General features: G+C 36.7%; 1 protein-coding gene across 4 annotated transcripts in view; it reads left to right on the top strand.

Moving 5' to 3' along the window:
• sphkap (SPHK1 interactor, AKAP domain containing) overlaps window positions 1-23,700 on the top strand; it is a 120,565-nt gene that overhangs the window by 74,091 nt on the left and 22,774 nt on the right. For 3 of the 4 annotated variants that reach the window (XM_032545473.1, XM_032545476.1, XM_032545474.1), the window contains 2 exons: window positions 11,938-12,040; window positions 14,107-14,217. In XM_032545473.1, coding sequence (XP_032401364.1) covers window positions 11,938-12,040; window positions 14,107-14,217 — 214 coding nt within the window. Of the gene's footprint in view, window positions 1-6,801; window positions 7,146-11,937; window positions 12,041-14,106; window positions 14,218-23,700 lie in introns of those variants that run through there. The other variant, XM_032545475.1, reaches the window with a different exon arrangement.

The raw sequence follows: 23,700 nt of genomic DNA, 5'->3' as shown, positions 1-23,700 counted from the left end.
TATTAATTTCTTTTTAGTAAATATTCACACATCAATGTCAAATCACCTTTTGTATCTCTGGAAAAGAAAGGAATTTAATTGCATAAAAAAAACATAAATGAAACCATTATGATAAACAAAACATAAACAAAATGTTAAGCAAATCTGACATTTCTTGTTAGTGCAGCAAGAAGAAAAACCAAAATAACACAGTTCAAGAGAAAAGATGCTGGTGGTGCAACCATGTGCAATAGTGGGGAGCAGCAGGGCCAGAACTATTGCCCTGCTGCATATTCTGCATATATTTTGCTGCCATATTCTGGCAGCAGGGCCAGAATAGATGGATAAATGTATGGCGATACATACAGGCCAATTCTGACACACAACTAAAACGGTTTCCTGTCATACAAAGCCAGAAGAGACTTATCCCCAAAACACTTGAAGCTGGATTGGGTGTGAACGTTTTGTTGAGACAGTTATCTATAATTTGGCAATTCATACAAATGCATGATATATTTTTCAGCTTTTTCTATGCATAAACTTTGAAAAGGGTACTTCATTATCTTTCCAATAAACTACCAAGTCCCAAAAAAAATCATCTGTGACTAGATTTCAGTGACATACATGTTTTTGTAAATCACTGCCTTTTCTTCTGATTTTTTTTATGTGTTTTAGCTTTTTGCAGGAGAGACCCTCCACATTTTTCAGAGGGCAGAGACCCAGTTGGTGTTTGATCAACCAACGAGACGTCATGTCGTCTCGCTTCTTGCTGAACTCCACAGTCTACCCACAGCCCAACTTTTTTATCAATTTATTGATCTTAACACAGCTAAACTCAGTCAAACAGTCAGACATATTCTCCTGCACCTCAGTGTTCACCACAGAAGTTTTTCTTTTTTTACTTCATTCGATAAACACAAACATTTTCATTCATAACAACTAGAGTGTGTTTAGTTGGAGCTGTTTTGTTTGGCCTATAATCCTGCCTACAATGTTGTTAAAACCATTTGCTTCAGAAAGATTTGCCTCGCCTCAGTTGATACGAAGTGGAGCCTTCTTCTTGTATCCTAGTGCAATAAATTTTCCATCCAGAATTTTTACGTTTGTGATTTTGAAGCAGCAGATTCAGATCAGAGGCATTCCTCTTTGCCTTTTGAAAGCTCATCTCCTTTAATACTTGACTTTCACTACTTTATGATTGTTGCTTCCTATATGCCAAAGTGGACAAAAACATGTGTTGTAATTTTTACAAAGATGGATGCAGCCGTCATAATTTCAAAGGATTTCCGGAATCTCTTGTTCAAATTATACAAATTGTGCTTCAATGTCGAGCTATTTGAGACTAGGTTCAAAATTGCAACTGCAGTGTATGATGCATCGGGCTTATTTTAATGATTATTATGACTTATTTACTCCATGAACTTTCACCGGCTGCTCGCAGGCCTTTCAGATGCAGTGATTTAAACCCTGTTCTATAAATATCTCTCCACGTCACAGCTACTCAGAATCATCATCACATCTTTTCCTCTCACCTCACTTTCCTCTTTCCACGTGACATATCTGCTCTGTACTACACCACTAAAATAAAAATATCTCTCAGTGACTTTTTTTTAACACATTTTCCACAGAGAAAGAGACTGTGCACCTCCATTGGTTCTCTTTGCATTCGGTTTCCACACTGAGCTCCCCCAGATGTCTCCTCCCTGCCGACGAGTCTGTGCTTTCATCTTCACTTTGGTTGCTCTTCTATCTTTTATTTTAAGAAAGCCTGCCTTGGATTAGTTCATACCCTGAAAAGCCTTTGGATTAAGATGTGTGAAGGGCACCATCGAGATGATTAAAAGAGGAGGCAAGAAGCACTGGGGAGAAGAATGGCAGAGAAAGTATGGGGAGGAGGGGATGTTCACTTGAAAACTGTAAAAAAGAAAATGGGTAAACACTGAGGGAGCCAGCGTAGGAAAAGAAATGTTTATTTGAGGAGATTAAATTACTGCTTCACATCCAACTGTTCTTTGTGTTTTTGATTATCTCTTGCTGGTTGTTGTTTATTATTGGCCTATTGACTCCTTTGAAATACCGAAACTGACTCTCTGTTGCTATGCAACTCCTTAAAAGTGTTTCAGTTCTAAACCTCTGCACTTCCCTACCAAAATAAAGCAGAAGAAAGAGCTTTGAAGTGTCATGAGTGCCAACAACACTCACACCACACAAACAATACTGATGCTTTGTGTTGCAACCCGAGTCACAAAGCAGGTTGTGCTAGCTTGCAGTGTCTTGCAAAAATACTCGCAAAACTTATACATTACTTTCAAACTTTTATACAGATACAAAATCTGAATAGTGTAGAGTGCATTAACCCGCTTAACTCTGACACCTTTAAATAAAAATCTGTGCAACCAATTGCCTTAAAGTCACCTAAGTTAAGCCCACCTGAGTGTAATTTAATCTCAGCATAAATACAACTAAACTGTGATTGCCTCATAGATTTGTTAGAGAACACTAAAGAACAAAAGCTTAATAAAAATCAAGGTGTTTAGCAGACAGAGCAGGGATAATGTTGTAGACAGGCATTAAGCAGGGTTAACTTATAAAGCATCATCCAAAGCTTTGAAAATCACACAGAGCACTGTTCAATTCATAAACGGCAAAACTGCAAACCTGGTGAAACACAGCCATATCTAAGTGGACAGGCCAGGCAGCATTAACCAAAGGTCCATAGTAACTCAGGAAGAGAGGCAAATATCTACAACTCAGGACGGAGAAACTGGTGATTTGTTATGCACCCCCCCAAAACTATATTATGTGGAAGAGTGGCAAAGAGAAACCTGTAAGAAGTTGCATTTGTCACAAACCATGGAGGACACATTGAAAAAGAAGGTGTTCTGGTCAAGATTTCACTTTTGGGTGTAGATTTAAAACATAAAAAACTACTGTACATCACTCTGAACACACCATCTACAGAGTGACTTGGTCGCAATGTATTGTATTTTCCTGGCAGCTCGCGTCTGGAACTACATATGACACCAAACGTTGCTTCTTAGGCAATAAAGCCATGTTCATTTATACCTCATAAAAAAAATTTTCCAGTATAATTTTAAGCTGCCAACAGAAGATTGTGACAAGCTTCAAATAAGCTTTCAGCAATTTCATTTGATGCATTGTCCAAGCACTTCTTAAGATAAGTGTTCTTGCCTCCAGTGGCCATGCTCCAAGATAGGATGGAAACTCTTTCATCCCATAGAGCCCAGAAGGACGATAAAACGCACAAATGACACATGAGCAATCAGATTCATCTTGAAGCAATTCACAATGCTCTGAAGCGGAGTGTGTAAAGAGAGTCTCTCAGAAGCATAGACAAATGGTGAAAAAACATACTTACATTTGACGTGAATAACAAATTTTTAGCTACCCTGTGGTACTAGAAAGTGTTATACAGTTTGTTTCTTTAGTCATGTGTTGTAGTTATACATTTGTACTCTAAATGCTATATAGTTTTCACTTTCTGTCTCAACTAGTAAAGACATCTGGTTCAAGTGGTGAATTCAGTCTGGCACAAGACATTTTGATACATGGACTGCACTGATCTATCTATTTTTATTTTCTTTATTTTTATTGAGAGACATTTGAAACTATTCTAAATGCACTCATCTTCTTTAGGCCAAATCAAAATTAAATTGGCAATTTAGGTTTTTGGAGTAGGGTTATGAGTAGTCAGTGGTCAATGCAACCTCAGTACACATGACCACAAAGAAATTTCCCCTGGAGGTTTGATTTAGTAGCTAGTCAGAGTGGGACCAACACCAATAGCAGATTCCTGACATATTGAAAGAACCACAAAACCTTCTGCCAAACTCATCTATCATTCTCCACAATAACCTTTCTTCATGAAACAAGTTGCAGAACTCTTACTGACAATTAATGCTTATTTTTCAAAAGATATATTTGATTGTCAGGCTGCATGGTGGTAGCACTTTTCCCTTGAAACAAAAAGGTCCTAGAATGGAAATCACAGCTTGATGTCTTTCTGCAGTGAGAGTTCATGTTCTCTCAGTGGATGTGTTTTCTCTGGGTACTCTGGATTTCTCCCAAATAAGGTGATAGCTTATTTGGGAGGAACTGCCTAACTGCTTATCTTAAACTGTCCTTAGTCTATGCTTTGACTGTGCAACACCCTCAATCATAAATATGTCTGGTTTTGTGGACTTTGCCAGTATTCATGTTGTTGATCCTGCATCTATATTTAGACAGCCCAGGTGATCCAGGGACTGTGGTGACTTCTATATGGGTCAACTTTTAAGGTCGCTCATCATGCACACCACCTAACAGTAACATCTCAGATGACTTGTGAGGTTCTGCTTTTAGCTGGAACCCAAATTGGCTGAAACATCTTTATAATTAAAATTGCGTTTCACAAACACGTTAGTGAAATTTTAAGTCTAAGTTCAGACACTGCAAATGTAATAGAGTGGATTAATACAAATTTTGAAAAAAAATGTGTTAAGTTACATAACTGTACATGAAATTCTACTTTAGGCTATTTTTACAACAAACAAACTCTCCATTGATTTTTTTTTTTTTAAGCAACCACCTAGGGCTGTATTGCATCATGCACACTTACTATTCATTCCATAATAAGTGATTTTGTGTTTTATTCTCTCTCTCTCTTTTACAGTTTATGACAAGGCTACTCAATTATATGTGAAGATGGGACAGATATTTTTACCAAGAAATTTTACTGGACCAGACATTGTCTTTGACCTGTCATTGTAAAAGTTAACAAAAACAGATTACTGTATTATAACAAGTTCTGTTTATTATTTTGTCTAATTTTTAATTTGGTCAATTGTTACAACTATTCTAAGAGTACATTGTACACTATAAATACAGCTATGGATATTTGTGCAAGGCAATGTATTTCATATTATGTGCATTTAACCAAGGATCTTTTAATCTGTTGATTATATTGACTGTAGCTGATGCTGGATGGGGAAAGCCTTCTACCTCAGCTGTAGGTACTAATAAATGGATATATGGGAACTGTTATAGCATACAAGCATAAAACGAAGAATAGTTTCTCTAAATATAAGAAATGCTGGTTTGTGGTATGGTATGATTTCTTTTGAACGTGTAGAGCAAAGTACTTTAGCCAACACAGGGATGCAAAAAAATAAAGTATTTTTTCTCTCCCAGAACCTCATTAAAGCTCCAGCTTTCTCTGTGTTTTCTTCAGAATTCACAGTTTCCTTCATTCTCCTCCCTTGACATTATTCAAACTATAAAATAGAGGTCGTGCCTGCTATTTGGTTGCCTCTCACATCAAGAGAGGTAAAGTTACCATCAGATCTAATGGACATAGAGATTATTCTCTACGGTCCCAAATGGCTGTCCAAAAAGATCATGACAGTCTGAATTGGCAATTTGGAGTGGGGGGTGAGAAAAGATTCTTTGGATGATGTGAGTTTAAGTGTTAGTCAAAACCTCAAAAAGAGGCTATTATTTTAAGAAGTTCAATTTATTGATTTTAGAATCGTAGTTTTCTAGCAAATATAGAATGAAAATAGCTTACATAAGAGTTTCTATCAGATGTTGCAGTTGCTTGTGTGATTTAGGGCACGTCTTCTTTCTGACCAGTGTTGTTGTCGAGCAGCTTCTAGCCTTAGGCTATCATTGCAGTTCATTCTCGCTGTTCTCTGCAGCAAATTCCCAGATGCAGCAAGCCTCTGCTTCTAAAAAATTACATTCTGAGAAATTCCACTTTATGATAAACCACAAGACGTCTGTGGTGATTCATTTACAGTTAGGCCAAGATTATTCAGTGTTCAATTAAAAATAATTTTCTGTCAATCAAGAAGTATTTTTCTGGTCAGAAATGAGAGAACTATGTCCCAATTGACAATAGGACACTTTACAAGGGGTATCATTAAAATAGGTTTTTTTTTTTATACAGCAAAATGAAAATGTCAAAAATTATACACTTCTAGATAATAAATGGCTTAATGGATTGCTATCATGTCAGTACACATATCAAGCACCTTGTATAATTGCTGAACAAATGTTTGCTCTGATATTTTAACGATTTATCTCTGGTGATGTTAGAGGACTTTCTTGCCATCAACCTAATCTTTTAGTTATCTTCACAGCTTCTCTATTAGAGTCAAGTCAGGATTCTGGCTTGGGTCACTTTTATCTCAGGTTTTGTAAAGCTTTAAGCTGATGATTGAGATTTAATCTGGTTCCAAAGTATCTTTAGGATGAAGAAGAGGTATAAAAATGATATAAAACGTATTTTTTCTTCCCTTTCTGATTTTTATTAGGAGAAGAGGCTTTGTCACACTGTGAGTGAGAGAGGGGCTGCTGCAAATTACGGCTAGCCCTGGGACTTTGGCTTGCTGTTGTTACTTTGGTTTCTAGTGTTTGATGAATCTTTGCTTTTTTTCTGTATATTTCTGTAAATTCCGATTCTCTAAATGTATGTGTTTAGTCCGGTTCTGTTTAGTAGCTCTTATTCTGTTGGAGTATCTTCCTTCACTAACATCCACACTAAAGAGTGTTGTCAGACTTCGAATTGCTCATGATTCATTCTGGACATCAAGCAGAAAATCAGTTGCTTCCAATCGAATGTGATAGTTGCGAAAACGTACATAAAAATCTATAGATGGAAAACTATTTGTCATAAATCGAATGGTGTTATTTATCACTTCATATTCAAGGACTAATCAGACCTAAGGGTCTGACATTAGAATCTCTCCTGCTATGAATTTATTCCACGCTGGATCCCATCACAGCCTCTTGTTTCTACACATGCGCGGGTTTCATCTGGCGCGCGTCCTTGCCTGCGTCGTGCAGCTCATTAGGTTTCATCGACGCGGAGCTGCTGCACTTCCACTCTGCGGACAGACGCGCAGGACGGGCAGTGTGTTGCTACTGCTGCTGCTTCTGACACCACGGCTCTAAAATCAGCCCAGTTTTCCTTCCAATCGCGCTGGAACAGCCTGGCATTCCTTCAGTGCTCCACCGGAGGATGCGCATCTGGATCAGAGAGAGTGCTGAGGTTCTCCCCGTCTTTCATCCCGCGCAGAGGAAGTTATACCATCGGTTGAGCGCAAGCACTTGGGGTATTTTTTGGAGAAAATGGCAGGCGCAAAGTGCCTTCTGAAAACACCGAGGTAAGGCACTTCCTCTTATCCCGCATTATATTAAATGACCATCTAATTTGCCAAGTAAAATAATTAAGCTTAATTGTGATTTTAGTGTTGTGTCTGTGTCACAACTTTACTGTTTTTATGTATTTTTCTTATGATTCTCTACGGGCCATTTAGATGCTTTTATTAAAGTGGAAAATAAAGTTTGCCATCTTATGTAGGACGTCACATTGGATGTAGCGAAAGAGAAGTGACCATGAGGCACAACTAAAGTGCTGTCATAAGCTACCTGTCAGCTGAACTGAGAGAACGAGATCTGTGGCAATAGTCACGTTTTCTCATTTGCAAATACAAAGTGATGCAGATTAAAACTGAAATAATGCAGGCATTTTTTTCTTTATTTTATTTATATATATGTTTATATATATTTGGGGTTTTTTTTGCTAAATATTGTGTCCAGCACCAAAAGTTCTCATTTTCTGGGATCAGGTGACGTGCTTCTCGTTTCTTTTACATGGGATGGTGAAGAAGTGAGCTCAGAAAATTTCACCAGCGGACTAGGCCTTCAGAAACAGACATGTCAGGAGTTAATTGTGTCCTCTGTCTGAATGGGTAGCTGGAGCCCATGGAGCAGAAGAGTGCATCGAGCTGTCACTCTTCACCGTGTCGTGATGGAGAGGTTGGTTTTTAAGCGCAAAGACTGGAGAGGAGATCGAGCGTGACTAATATACTCCACTGATCTTCAGTTGTCAACTAAAAATGACATATTCATGAGCTTCGTAAAGACCAGTTTAGGATTTTTAGCTATAGCACACACATGATTTATTTATTTAATTGTTTATTTGCTCTGCATTACTGGATTTTTACGAGCATCCGGGAAATTCACCGCCACTGTTTGGATGGTTGTTTAGATGTGCCTTTTGCAGATCCAGAAGACTATTTAAAGCACATGAAATGCATTTATTGAAAGTATATATATGTAATTTACTGTCTAAAGGGTAGAACCGTTTACTTTGGCTCACATATACAGCATCCATATTGACAAACTGCAAGCAGATACAGTATATGATCCATGGGGGCTTCCAAAGGAAGATGCTTTTTGATTTTCTTTGAAATAAGTCAATTATGTAAAAAGAAAAACAGATGTTCCTGCTTAAATATGCATGCACAACCTCTTCATTTTCTAAACTGATCCTCATTAATGCTGTTGCAGATAAGCTCTGAGTTGGCTTATCTCAGTAAAAGCATGAACAGAGGATAATGACGCCTTCCCTTGAGTTTTCACTTGTATTTGCTTTCAACCACAGGAACCTTGTCTTTTATGTAGTTGAGTAATATTGTTGTAATGTTGAGATTTTTACCACATGAAGTTGATATGTCAGGAGTGTCCTCATTGAGGCCCAGGGGCCATTTGTGGCTCTTGAAATGATTTTGATCAGCCCTCTGACTAAAAGTCAAGAATGGTAAAAATTTGGCCAGCAAACCAGAAATCAACTGATGACCCCCAAAAAAATGTTAATTGTGTTTTTCTTTTAATAAGGCAGCAGTCCGAAGTGTTTTTAATGTTTTGGATCTTTAAGGATTTATTGATTTCATAAAAATGTTGCTTATTACCAAGGAGGTAAAACACAAAAAGACGAAAAATCAGAATAAACACATTTTTGCATTTTTAATTTAATGAATTTTGTTTATATTTGCCAGTTTTTGCCCCAGGGGTGAGAAGTTTGGACACCACTGTCATATGTCGTTTCCTTGTATTTTTATGTTTCGCAATTAGGTTTAACCTAAAACAAACTGTTAAACTTTAAACAATGAAACCGGTTTAATAATTTGCATTCTTTTGCATAGAGTTTAGTTAATATTTATGACATAATTTATTTAGGTTTAATAGCTAATTCACTTTAATAGCTGAATAGGTTATATAGTTGAAATGTTCAAATTGATCCTCAGAACCTTCAAACATTAAGCATTGTGTCTTCTCATGTATGCTTTCATCAGAAGAGCTGCTAAATCTGTACACTGACTCCTGAGAATTAGGAGACTGGTGTGGGTACAATGGACCTCAGAAAAAAAAAAATACTAAAAAAAGACAAGTTTTGCTGTAAAATATGCAACTCAAAAGCCAATATCTAGTTGAAGAATAGTGATTTTTTTGGGTGTGATATATATGTTTATTCATATTACAGCTCATAGCTATATCAGCCTTCCAGTTAATTACATTCAAAACATCTGTGTTGAATTTGCCACCACAACACTATATTTGCCAGGGTTGGACTGGCTGGGCGTACCTGGCATTGCCCTATCACCAGGCAATGCCAGGTGGGTTGATGCACATTAATGGGCTCGGGGCTGTCATTATTTCACAAAAAAAAAGTGTACTGTAAATAACTAGTAAATTGCAATGGTCCATTGGTAAATTTTCTTAAAGGAAATTGGGCTAATCCAATGAAATCTTTTAGGCCCTTCCTTCTCCTTTGACCAAAGTTATCAGATTTTGTCATTTGAGCAGATCGGAATTGGAGGGAAATGAGTGGCAATAGACAAACAACAAAAATGCAAGGGAAGCGCCAAAAAGCTGTGAGAAATAAAGAGCATGCAAGTAGACAGAAAAATGTGTCAAAATAATCAATATGTTTGCTGTTGGCATCACAACTTCGACTGCACGGCAGGTTCAGGGCTGGAGAAAGGGGCAGGATCTGGGGGATTCTTCGTTATCGGAGGAGAAGAGAGACGTTACCTAGGTACAGATTGCAAAAGAGATCGTATTAGATAGTGTGAGCCTGGTAAGCAGTAGCTGAAATGCTACTGCTTACCAGTAGCATTTCACCAGCCTTCTTCATGTAAGGAAGAGGGCTGGTGTGTGTGAGAGTGAAGGGAGGAGGGGGGGATTAACACACAATCAGAAAGGCACTGGAATGACACAGAAATGATAATGGCTCATACAACGAGATGTTTTAGGATGGATGCTAAATATATATATATATATATATATATATATATATATATCAATGAAAACAGAAAACGTAAAAAAGAAAAAGAAGAAAGTTAAATCAGTTAGAATTAATGCAATTTAAAAATGATAAAAACAATTAGAGACTCATCTTCATTAAGGGTACTTGTAGCCAAAAGTGTGGAAATGCTCAAATGACTCTGACACTTATCCTTTTCATACTCAAAACACGCATAATAATGCTAGCCTGTAGAGTTATGTATGTGAGAAAGAGAAAGAGAGAAATGCCGTCATAGAATTTGTTTTCAAATAATGCTATGAGTAGATTTGGTGTCCAACTTAGTGTTATTTTAAGCTGCCACAAAGTTATAGTTTGTAGTTGTTACAATTACAGTTATCTTGTAATATCAGTTAAACACTGCTTTGTTGGTATGGGTGATTCATTATTGAGAACCAGATGAATAACACTGGTGAAATACTCTGTTTTCAGATTTTAAGGTGCGACTTTGATGAGCTTTTCATTTTGCCTCCTCGATATACTCCCTGACTATGGGTATGATGGTGTATTTTTATAAACAGCATATTTCATAAAACACTGAAAAGACATCTCTAGTAGTGTTTTGTTGACATCCGCTTTCACTTCAAGATGGAAATTGTAACACTGTGGCCATCTCTCCCAAGATGAAATTCTCTGAGGAGTGAAAGAGCGTATTGGTTTTTTAACATGGTTACTCTCTTCACCGCAGGCTCCTGTGCTTTGCTTTATTTTAACTGGCCAAGAATGCTAGGACCATTTTTTTGGTTGCAGTGCAACCCTGGTATTTGAATATTTGAATATTTATCTTTTATTGAACATTAAATTTGCAAGCTAAGTTCAGTTTTATAGCCTACAATCTCATTTTAGATTTTATGAGTTGGAGACTCTGTCAACCCTCTTCAAAAACATAACTGCAGTTCATTGTGGCCTGAGGGTGGCTTTACCCAGACCTGTACTGAAGCAACGCATATGGACTAGGCACATGTATTACACATGGCATCTCATGAATTATAAATCTTAAAATGCTTTTGACATACTAAGAATATAAGTGGTTGCTCAATAAATTAACAAAGAAGTGTGTTCAGTACATTTTACTGAATTAACTATGAAATTCCAAGTCATTTTTAATTGTCATAGTTTTCTACATGACTGTGTGACATATTTATTATGGCTGAACAAAGGAAATTCAGGAAACCACGTAACGACAATACTGCTGGTGAATAATACAGTTGATATATTAAATAAAATTTGTCCTATTTTTTTCTTTCCTTTTGTCATAGAGTCAACACTATGCTTTCTGTGCTATAGCACCTCTCACACTAAATATACACAACCAGTGTGGGCATTGAAGGCAGTGAAAGTCAATGTAACAGGCCACATATTGTATTTCTATGGAAAATTTGCATATATTGCCTTGGAGATGTAATATAGACATTTCCCCATTTATTCTATTCTATTCTATCAAGTATTGCATGTTTGGTGGAAAATCTTACTGTACGTTTTTTGTTATTATGACTTTATTACAGGTGAACTCTCAACTCTAAGCAGTTTTTTTTATTGCTACATTGCAAAGATAAGTGAAATTTGGTATCATATCAGCATGAGATGTTGAAATGGTTATCCTGACTTGCAATAGATACTTAGTTGTTTTAGCGGCAGAGGCTGCAGCTTCTAAACATGAGCAAATGAAACATGATGGGCTGCTCTAGTCAGAGCAGGGACTGTCATGCATCACTGACTCGAGATTTTCGAAGCGAGATTTTTGAGCACCTGGTGGAAATCTGCTCTGACAAAGTCGATTCTGTGCCCTTTTGTCTTTTGCTTTCTAGTAACTTCCAGTCGTCTGCCATGTTTGAAGGATCCGAGTCTGGTGAGGTGGATGGAGGCAGGACAGAAAGCACGGTTGCTTCATCCATCAGCGCCTGCAAGAAGGTGAGAACAGAGAACTCTGTCTCCTGAACATGGATCAGGACAAGTCCCAGACTCTCTGTCTGCTCTTCAACATCTTTGTTTTCTCACCTCTGGGTCGAATTTGTCTTTCCATTGAGTTGTGTTTGTGTGCATCAAGCTGTGCAAGAGATATTAATTTCCTCCCCTTGGGTGTCAGTGACGCCCCGAGGTTGTGCAATAAGAGTAACAGTCAGGTCCTCACCTCCCTCCAGGAGATTTATCATCACCCAGTGGAAGAGAGTGAGACAGTAAGGGAAACGGCTCAGATAAGTGAGCAGAGATGCTCCTTTTAAGTTGTCTGTGGGTCTACTGTTAATGTGCCTGACCCTGCCCTGTGTGGACTACTGAGTGTTCCTAATTAGCCCCCTGCACATGATCACAACTGTCTTCCACTCGATGGTGCTGTAGAGACAAAAAGCTATTTCTTTGATGTAATTGGGCCTCGGGCTCCAGCACCAACAGCCTTAAGTATTATCCCTCCCAGAGAGATCAGCTAAGCAAATACGTCACGATTACCTGGCTGAAGGCCTAAACAGATGGGGCAAGCATGAGGGGGCATGAGATGTCACTAAAAATACACATGGAGAATGAGCAGTGCACATGTAGGTGTCATATGTCAAAGTAATTGCACAGGTTTCATATTTTAAGGATAATTTTACCTGCTGCAATGTGCTTTTGCGTTGTATGCTGTGAAAGAGTTTCTGTTGACAAACTCGGTCTTTCTTGTGATCACCCCTCATCACTGTAATACGGAGCAAGTTCATTTATTTTCAGTATATTAAAGAACTTGTCGCGCTGACAGCCTGACAGGTATACGGTACGGTGTGTGAGAAGGAGAAGAACAAAAGCAGCTGTCTACCTGCAGGTTTTAAGAACATTTTCCATCAGTAACTACTGTGTGTTTGCCTTTATCTGACAAATTACGAGTCCTACGATGCAGATTAGACATCCTAGGTTGATTTTATGACTCATTTAATTGATTTTAGCTAGTTACATTTTTAAGGACTATTAATAATAAACTAGTTTTTACTGCCCTAGTGAATTTTTATTTCAGCAGGGCAAAACATCTGTTAACAATTAAATGTTTATTGCAAAGTAAAGCAATTGTTTCCAAAAAGCAACTTATTTCAAGTTGCAGAAAAATAATTGGAAGTCATTTTTCTATAAATATTTCTTTTTTCTGAAATAGTGTAACATTCTGTAACATTGGTATCTATAGGTAAATAAAATATTAGATATTAAAATTTTATTGTAAGGTCGTTTCAACATTAATAAAAGATGTTAAAAACTGATTTCAAGGGAAAAATATTAAATTTATATTAAATAGTTTTATTATTTCTACTTTATTGTAACTGTTCAGAAACCTTGCTGTATTGGCAGGAAAGGTAACATTGTGCGTGTTTAGCACATTTAGCATTAATACCATAGTATGTGTATTATCTGAAGAGTTAGTAGAGCCCTAATTTACCTAATATTGTAAAGAACTCAATATATCCTCATAGCAGACAGAAATGAACACTTTAATAGCACAAAAATGACCAACCTTGCTGTAAATGTTCAGCTTCCTGTTGTCTGCTCAGGTCTAACTCCGCAGTCTGGTTACCTGAATGAAACGTATGCATGCTTCCTACAATAATACGGATTTCTTACTCCATTTGTGCTTCCTTTCAAATCATTTTAAACAACTCACTTATATAAGAAATAGCCTAACTGTAACTCAGAATTTTTTTTTTACATCAAAGTAGGTGTTATCAACATGATTTGTCAGGACTGGGTATGTTGTGTTTAAAGATTAAATGAAGATTGTATTTTTAATTTGCAACCGAGCGATCAGAGCTGGTTAAGCATAAAATCATTTTATTTTCATTGGCAGAGGATTTCTTGGCACAAGTATAATAAATATTTAAAACATACTGAACTTCATGAACTCACGTTTTAAAAGAAGGAGACTGGTGGATTAAATTAACAAAAAGACGGATCAAAGTCTGTCCTTACCATTTGTTTTGTGTTGTGTTCGTGCGCTGCTGACCCGTGTTTACGTCCTGCAGGTTCTGTGCAGCAACAGTGTCCTGGACTCATCCGAGTACTGGCTGAAGAACGAAAAGACTCTGTGCAGACTGAGCTTGCTGGATGATGATGCAGATAGCAGCTGCACCCTGGTGAGTAGCATACTGCGATCGAAGAAGCATGCACATCGTTTTGGCAACACAGCCGGGCCGCGTCATGTCTACTTGTCTTTAAACTGTGGGAGGTATGCTGGTGGCCATAAAGGATGGCAAGGAAACAGTTTGAAATTCCTGGCAAAAACAATACTGACGTCTGATGACATGTAAAAACTCTGCTCTGCATGCTGTCACTAAATGGCATCTGGACATGAAGATGGTTAAAGAAAAATAATGGTTCTTACAGCAGGTCGCTGGTGGTTCCTTGCTGCTAATTAGCTGAAAGCTTTGGCTCATGAGATTTAATGTGGTTCAAACCTCATTCTGCTGACAGAGCAGATGACCACTGCAATGGCTACAATTGCACAACTTTTATTACCCTTTAAGATTTAGCTTTCTTTGGGAAATGTCTAACTGAGGACATTCCCATTTCTCTTATTTTTTACTATTCTCGTTCTTGGCTCTTCTGAACTCAAACAGAAATGTAATAAACAGTTCTATGTTTGTAACATTCTGCATATTTGCCTTTCAGAAGACATAATGACATAGGAAACTAACATTTTGGAATGAGCTCTATGCATTTGACACTTGTAGCATGCTTGATTTCATCACTTGAGCCAATCTGTCACAGATCTTTGGTTTGTGGCCTAACATCTATGGGGTTATTGTGAAAAGTATTTATGTCTCAAAGTGAGTATCATACTCCATTCATACACAGAATGGATATGGGCATGTGCCGACACTGAGAAGTATGCAGACACCTTTATAATGTTAATATGACTGTTTTACATTTAAGATACAGGAAAAGTGGTTGTTTTTTAGATGGGGTCTGGGACATGGTTATCAGCAGTCAGTATCTTATTGGTAGCAGTCAAACCAATCTTTTAAAAATTAACCTGTGTAAAAATTATACAATACAAATAAACTTGAATTGCTTTGTTTAGGAGTCTAGCCAATTCTACATCTTATTTCAGAGCAGATTTCAGCCAGCTAAAATAACTTCAGTCATAGCTATCAATGTGAATACATTTCCATGGATTTCTGTGTACTCCTTTGCAGTGCTACATGGACTGAGTAATAATTGACAACAGACTGCAGGCCATATTTCTAATTGATGGCTCCCCATACTAAGAGCCATAGGCATCTACATAAACAACTGAATTGCACAAAAGTGAATCAGTGTAAAAGTCTCTGACACCATCTTAGCTTAAAATGTTTTGAGACTTCTAAGGTTAAGATTTTAAGAGGCTATTTCTTCCAAGATAATTGTTCTCAAACTTTATGCTTAATTGGTCCATTAAACATAAGCTGAGATCTTTCTGGCTGCTGGCTGCTGTAGTACTAATCTTTGTTTAAATGATAACTATTTCACACTGATACAGCTCAAAAAACCGAGCAATTCCTATAAAGTAAAGCTGTTTACACTGAAAAGCTTTTATATTGTTATTAAAACTACAGGTTAGAATAGAGATCCTCAAATCCACTGTTCAAGATCTGCTGTCCTGCAACTTTTAGATGTATTCCTGATCTAAAACACCTGAATCAAATGACTGGATCCCTACTCAGTTTGCAGTAAATTGCTGTCGTTCTGCTAATTACCTAATTATTTGACTCAGGTGTGTTGAAGCATCTAAATGCTGCAGGACCTCAGTCCTCTAGGTCTGAATTGTAGAGCATTGTATCACTGACTCTGTGTTCAGTTTTAATGTTTCCTAGTAATCAGTCATTTTAAGCCACATTTGCCATCTATTGGATCTTTGGACAAATTTTGCATAAATAATTCTGAAGTAATGTAAATGTTACTTCCAAATGTTCGAGGTTTTCACATCTTGCCATGAAATTTTCTCACTACTCTGCTTGTGGCTATAGGCTCATTTCTGCATCCATTAACAATTTAGTTTTTAATCAGTGTTTGTAGTTTGCAGCCATTTGCAAAATCTTCATCCGTCCCTGTGGCTTAGTCTCACATTTCTTTTGCATGTTTAGACATTGTACTTAAGAACTGCTGTTAGTTTTAAGGAGATCCATGCAGACCCAGCTCTCGCCTCATCTTGATGTGTCATCTTTAATAACTTATTTTAATTGGCAAGTTAAGCATTAAAACACTCAGGATTCCCTCACTGTTGAAGTACCACTATTTTCAAGTTTGACAGTTTTATAAAATGTGAAACTGTTTCATATAAACAGATGAACTGGTTGTGTTTTTGCTGCATAAAATTCTTCATGGGTTTTTAGAGTAGCTCCTTTACATTATTTGTTTTCTCAACTGATTTTAAGAATAACATATTCACCTTTCATCGTAGTGATGACCTAATTTAAAGTCTGGATTTCAGTCCCATGAAGGTAAAATTGAGATTGTTCGATCAGCTGAAATGTGATCTGATCTTTTACAATATTTAAACAGACAGAGCAAACATTTTGGTTGGTCTACATAAACATACAGGAAAGAATTAATGAAGTTAATTCTTTATTTATAGTCACATTTAGAGTTTGTTGTCAAACACAATCTTATTTCATCTTATTCGGATACTGTCTTTACTAAAATATTGGTTTTGTACACAGCTTTCTTTTATTAGCATTTTTATTGGGCTACATTTTTTGTACTCTGTCTATAATGCACTTTGCTAAAATGTTCATTTTTAAATTGAGTTAATAAAGACAAAATGTGTCAAATGAAAAAACTACTCTACTTCTAAATGTATATAAAAAAATGATAAGGATGGTAATCATGTTTTTGCTTTGTTTTGACAAGAAGCACTTATTCCTAAATTCATATCCGTTGTACCCATTTTTACTGTCTTTTTTTCTTAGTTAATTCTTGCTTTCTGCTCAGCCTGTTTTTTGTTTTTGCTAAACAGCATACCTTCATTGTGTCAGTGATTATTCTCCCCCTGTGGATAAACCTGCCAGTTTTTATTTGTTCCCTGCCAGATCATTGACATTGCTAGTCATTGTATTGTATCCAGCCGAGCTTTGTTTCTGTATTCTTCAGTTCTGAATTCCTGCTCAGAAGCTCCTGCCAGGTAGCGCCTTTAGCTTAGTTTTAGTTCAATGAAAAGTTATTTTTTTCATCCTCCAGCCTGCCAACCTGCACTTGGGTTCTTGCACACAATCTTAACAAAGACATGTTTAGAAAAAAGGGCGCAGTGAAAACATTTTCAGCATTGCTTTGCAGCCTCATGTAGCTTACAGCATCTGGTTTGACTTTAAACTTTGCAATGAAATAAAAAGTTCTTAATGGTTTAACACGTCTTTGTAGGTTAGTCTGAACTTTTGGGATTAAAATAAGTTTTGGAAAAGCAGATTTAAATCATATTAGATTATTAAAAAGTGAGTTAAAATGTTTATATATATATAAAATCTCAACATTTTGGACTTGGGGAATTTTCATCTTTTGAGTCAATTTTACAACTTAGAGAAAATAATGCAGGATCCAAGAAAACAGAGTTTATATAGAAGAATATTGCGTATTATTATGAAAATATATTTTGTGACACATCATACCTTTATGTTGGGGTTGGTAGGACCAACAATATTTTCAAAGATATTTGTGAAGCACCTTCACTAACTTATAAGTTAGTTTTAGCTTAGAACTAAAAGGATTACCATTATGTTTACACACAACAGAAAACTTTTTATCCAAACAAAACAATATATTATAAATTTTTTAAGTAATTATTGTTTTTTTTTAATTCTGCAAACTTTATCTTTTCACAGGAGTAGAAAACAAATCTTCACCCTAAAGAAACTTTTTGAAACTCAACTTTGATCTCCTTGAGTTTCTCATTTGCACTTTCATTTAAAAACTGAGGAACATCTTTTTGAACTCCATGGACTTTGTGCTCTTGACTAAATGTCAAGAGAAAAGAAATCTTCTTGATTTTCACTTGACTTTATATGTGAGTGTTTGTGATTAAAGTCTGAGTAGTCCTATATCTGAATGACAATTTCTATCTCAGTCTTGAGGGTTTGACTGACTGACTAAAGGATTAAGGTGTGGGTTAAGTTGTGTCTTTAAGGTGGTTACCTACTTCTAAGTGATGCCTACACAGTATGTGGTAATCTGTTTCTCATTATGTTAGAATCCTAATCCTATCCATACCAGCAGTTTAGGTTCATGATCATAATCAACAGTTTTTTTCCGTGAAAGTTTCATACAGAGAAACTTTCACATGTGCTATCAGACTTTAAGGCAGTACTTGACAATAACATGGTTGTGGACTCATTATGATTTGAGATCCTGAGCTGCCATCAGCATGGATAAATGGTTGCTTTGAATAAATCTATGATCCAATGGGGCTAATTGGAGTGACACACAGTTCTATAAAACGGTGATCAGATGACAGATGGATGTAACCTGATCACAGAAGGAAGAAAAAAAAAACACATCAAATGTCTAATTTTTGCATTCAGCGAAAAGTATACATTTGACTCCAGGTAAATGTGGTCATAGTTAAATGTTTTAATCAACTTCTGCTTTGACTAGGTCATTAATGGGAACATGGATGCATTATGCATTTTAATTAATTGTGATGAAGGCAACAAAGGCTTTTGGTTAAACTCTATCACCTCATACATCCTTTATGTGTTAAGGCAGCACACCATTTGTTAAGGCAGCACACCATTCAGACAAAGGAAAGCAACAAAATGTGACGTTGACAATGACCTCTATCCATTTACTCAAATGTTTTCTACTACATGTAAATCAGTCCACTGATGATGAGTTGTTTGTCTTTTCTGATCTGGTTCTTCTGTGCTAAAACACAAGCAAAGTAATGTCATAATAAAAAGAGTAAACAACTTTTATGCTGTTAACCACAAACTGAAGCATCTCTTTTAATGTGTCGTGGGCTGAAACGGTCCACATTGTTCAGGAATAAATAAATGCCAATATATCACAAAAGTGTTTTGACATTTTTCCAATACTCCCTAAAAGATGCATCAAGTGTTTTATAAATCGTCACCAAGGTAACAGAAATAGCAGTAGTTTAACTAAGAACACCAATTTCGCACTCTCATGTCGCACTTTGAAAGTGTGAGCAGCTGCATGTTGAATTGAGTGGTGCCAAAACCCCCAGACACAAGCCTTGGTCTCAAAAGGCTCTGCTTCTGCTGAAAATCATCTCAGAATGACTTTATGTTGTAGAAAGGCACAAGTTGTTTGTATTTAAAGTTTAGGTGTGTGAAATCCATACAAAATTTGGAGAGCCCTTAAAATTTGGACTTTTTAGAAGGAGGATTCTCACTCAAAACACTCCAGGTATGTGATGGTCAATCCACCTTTAGGACATCTACCTGATTGCTCTACAGCTTCATGGTTTTTCTCTGTATTTTATTTGTAAAGTTCAACCACTGAGAAAGATGTGTGTAAAGATCCACTAATACTAATACTAATAAGTTAAATCAATAAAGCAAAAGTGCAAAAAATGCTTCAGTTATAAGTGTTTCATATATTGCAACAGGTGGCGCTATTTGGGCCACTAATTGTTTTGTATTAAAGCCATTTTTTTCTGATACCTGCTGTATAAATGTGCTTAAATAAAAGGTTCTAGTTTCCTAATTATTTCTAGTTTGAGACCATAAAGTCACAGCTGAAATTTTGTATTTTATTGCTTTCACTCTATCTATAATTGTGTGTTGGTGAAACAAGTTCTTTTGAGTCGTGAGGTACTTCATGCTAATTTTTGAGAAACTCTAAAATAGCTTCATCTGCCTGTCGTCTATCCACTTGGATATTGGATGTGAAAAGCCAAAAATAAAAAATAAATTAATAAATTAAAAAAAACATGTGAGCTAAATAAAAGATAAAAGCTTAACAGTTTTTGAATTTCAGTTCATCATCTACCGCTGGCTGCATCGTGTTGTCACTTTTGATCATTTGCTCATGTTTTAATGCATGAAGACACAGATAAGTGTCATATTATTGCGATAGTCACACTGAATTTCATCACACTGCTGAATGGTTTGACAAGCTGAGTGTTTTGAAAGGGAAACTTTGCTTCTCTTTTATTTGTGGGGGGAAATGGTCAGAGAACGTGTCTGGATTGGATTGTTATTGGTGTTTCAAATGTTTCAGACATGTAGTGGGACAAAGAGACTTTTTAAAATCATTTTTAGTAGTAAAAAAAGCTCTACAAAAATTAGGTTCCTCTTACCTAAAACGACTCGACATGCACGTAAGTCTGCAGAGTCTCTGCTGTTCTCTCCCTTTTTGCTGCCTTCCTGCTTTTAATCTGTGGGTCCTGTCTGGAGGAGAGCGAGTCATTCATCACTGGATTCAAACACTTCCTTCTTGGTTTGTGTTGTGCCCTGATCTGTCCTTTCACAGTCCGCGCAGAGAGAGAACAGAATAAATATGCCATCATATTGCTGGTTGTGCTCTGACTTACAGCAGGAAATAACTCTAAATCAGCCAAACCTTTCAGTTTTTACCAAACTATTTCACCCTTTCATAAAAGTGTTTGGTTGCATGGTAAGTTAAAACAGATTTTCTTGCCGTTTTTGTTAATTGTGTATATGATAGAAATTTGTTTGCAAATGGGAATTCTTCTGTCTTTGTTTTGGTTCCTGGTTCCTCACATTGTTAAAGGGGAATGCTGAGTTTACATTAACATTTCTGTTTGAACAACTCCATGACATGAGCTTCACCTTGTGCAAGACCAGACCATACAGAGCTCTGTGATTGGTCAAATGTTGTGGCCGTGCAGAAATGCACTCGGACAGCGATGTTGATATTTTGCTTCAACTAGTCTGCCTCCAATATGGTTTTTCTGCAATATGAATACTTCTAAGTTGTATTTAACCAGTGCAGTGAGGACGTATGTACATTTGAACAATTCTTTACTAAATAAATCTAAAGTCTTTTAGCAGTGTGGCACTCTCCCTGTGATCATTTCATAAGAGCAAAACGGAGGATGCAGCAGGAAGGGAGCAGGCACCCTTCCTGCATCGAACCAAGTCAGGCAGAGCTTAATATGAGCCTCACCATGTGCTATCTTTATCTTCCTTTGCCTAGATAGAAGCAGAAATCATTATGAATAATTGTTTTGTGTAGAAAATTGACTTTGAATCAAATTATGGCTCCAGAAAGCAGAATTGTGACATAGTAAAATAGCCCTACCCCTAATTTTTTTTATCTACATATGCAAAGAAATTGGTACTTCAGCTCAAGTTTGGGTAAATCTCACTGCTTGGGCTTTTTCAGGCTGGATTGGCTAGAATAACAGAAACACTACGAGAGAAATTACAAACAGTGACTCACTGCAGATACACCATACATGTAGTTCTACTTACTTAAACAAGATTGTTCAAGGTTTATTATTCATTCAATGGGGAAAAAAAGTATTTTAATTTGGGACATTGCCTTGTGTAGAACACAGCTCTATTCTAGCCCTGTACATAATGTGACCAAATGAAGAAAATAACTTCAATTTTATGGGACAGTAATGTTAAACCACTTTTTAAAAACCTCCTGTTCGTTAGCACGCTTGTCTGAAAATAAAGTATTTTGTCTTAGGCTGATAACACGCAATAGGAGTACGATAAAGATGCATCTTGGCACGTCTTCAGATGTGTTAATGGCGCATTAAAATTTATGCATTTCAAAGAGACTAAAATGACCCGAGGCCTGTTCATGACCTGCTGTTGCCTATTTTCATCAGAATCCTCGAGACTACGGTATTTTTTCCTCTCTTACATAAACATATTAACATGTTTCTGTCAAACTCCTTTCCTCACTCATGTATGATCCTGTAGACATTTGTCAGCCCAGCAGAGTCACGCCTGTGCTCCCCAGAGATATTACGGCACATCTCCTATTTTCAACATTTTCCACGACACATTTGTATTATTCCTGTGGTGAGAAGAACCAGGGCGACATCAGCTACGTCGTTTTCTTCTTATCCTGGGGCTCCAAGCTGAGCAACTCTCAGTCAGCCAAATAGTGATTGTTCATGCTTGTGTGAGGGATTCAGAATTAGAGAAAGAAAACATCACTTTTTTTACTTCTGGATTTGGGAATAATACTTTTCCAAAAAATGCTCTACTTTGTTCATGAACCTAAATACTTGTCAAAAAACAGAATTTGAGTTTCCTTTCTTATTCTCCGTGTTGATAACCCAGAATTTAAAAATAAGCTAAAGCCTTTTATTGATCTGCCTGTTCTGTTCCCACATGCAGCTTGTGTGTTGCTTTGCTAAATTAAGATGACAGAGTCACTGAACCTTCATGTTGTTTTCTCCAAAACCTCATTTGAATAAAATTAAACTTTAAAATGAACATAATTAAAATAACCACGACTCAACATAAGTCAAACTTGGATATAACTTAGGTTGCTCTGTATAAATATTGTGACACCAGAGTGAGAACCAATCAAGATTTTCTACAAAATCCCAGCATCAGAAGTTGGAATGAAAAATGAACAGAAATGTTCACAAGACACTTTCTTCCAAGTCCAACTCAAGTCTCAAGTCCAAATCAAATGACTAAAATTCATATTTTGATATGGGATACATGCCTCAAGCACAAAATTACAGTAGATAAAGATGTCAAATTATTCTGCTTAAATCTAACTTACCACATGAACATGACCCTCATCGGCTCTCTTAATATTGAACAGACTATGTTTGGCCCAACACACGAGGATAGACATACTCTCTTGACTTAGTTTTATCTTGTGGTCTACCTGTTCTGAACATAGAGATTTGTGATCTGTGTTTTCCCTTACAAAAACATCCCATGAAAATCACATGTTTTCACATGAAAATCACATGTTTTCACATGTGATTTTCATGCCTACTTTTTTAAAGTTGATCTTGCTTGTACAACTTTAAACCCTGCTGCTCACCTTCATCATATTTTTAACTTGTCTACTGCTGCTTAGTTTTCTGCTGTTTTCAATCAGATCAGTGAGCCAGTGTGTAGTAAAACTGAGGAGCTCAGTTCATGGTTTTATTGTTCAGACAGAGAGACCTTTGAACTCTGTCACTCCATTCAAAATCAGAAAACTCAAAACTAAATCTGAATGACATGACACGATCAGTCAGGCAGGAATACGTACTGCAGCTGCAGAATGGACCGGGGGCATCTTTTAGGCCCGTTTTTACATATCTCTCTCTTTATATAACCATATATTATATATCCCATATAATATATGGGGTATATTATATCCCATATAACCAAAGATGTGGATTATCTTTGGTTATATGGGTCCGGGGTATAAAAGTGGGCAGAGAGTAACTACCCACTTTTATACTCCGGCCCAGTCTGCAGCTAAGACCTTTGTGATGGGACTTTGGTCAAGCTGAGTGCAAGAGCAAGGATTTATGTTATGAGAAAATAAGAGCAAATACTGAATCTAGGAATAAACATTAATGAATCTTTCTAATAATAATGACTTAATAGAAGAGGTTAATATGTCAGAGCTGAATTTATTTAGTTTTAATATTATCAACAGGTATGTGTTGCAAAGTTCAGTTAGAG

The sequence above is a fragment of the Xiphophorus hellerii genome, chromosome 18 (genome assembly GCF_003331165.1).
Source record: "Xiphophorus hellerii strain 12219 chromosome 18, Xiphophorus_hellerii-4.1, whole genome shotgun sequence".
NCBI lineage: Eukaryota > Metazoa > Chordata > Actinopteri > Cyprinodontiformes > Poeciliidae > Xiphophorus > Xiphophorus hellerii.
The sequence above is the reverse complement of the archived record's forward strand: the minus strand, read 5'-3'. Positions and strand labels throughout refer to the sequence as shown.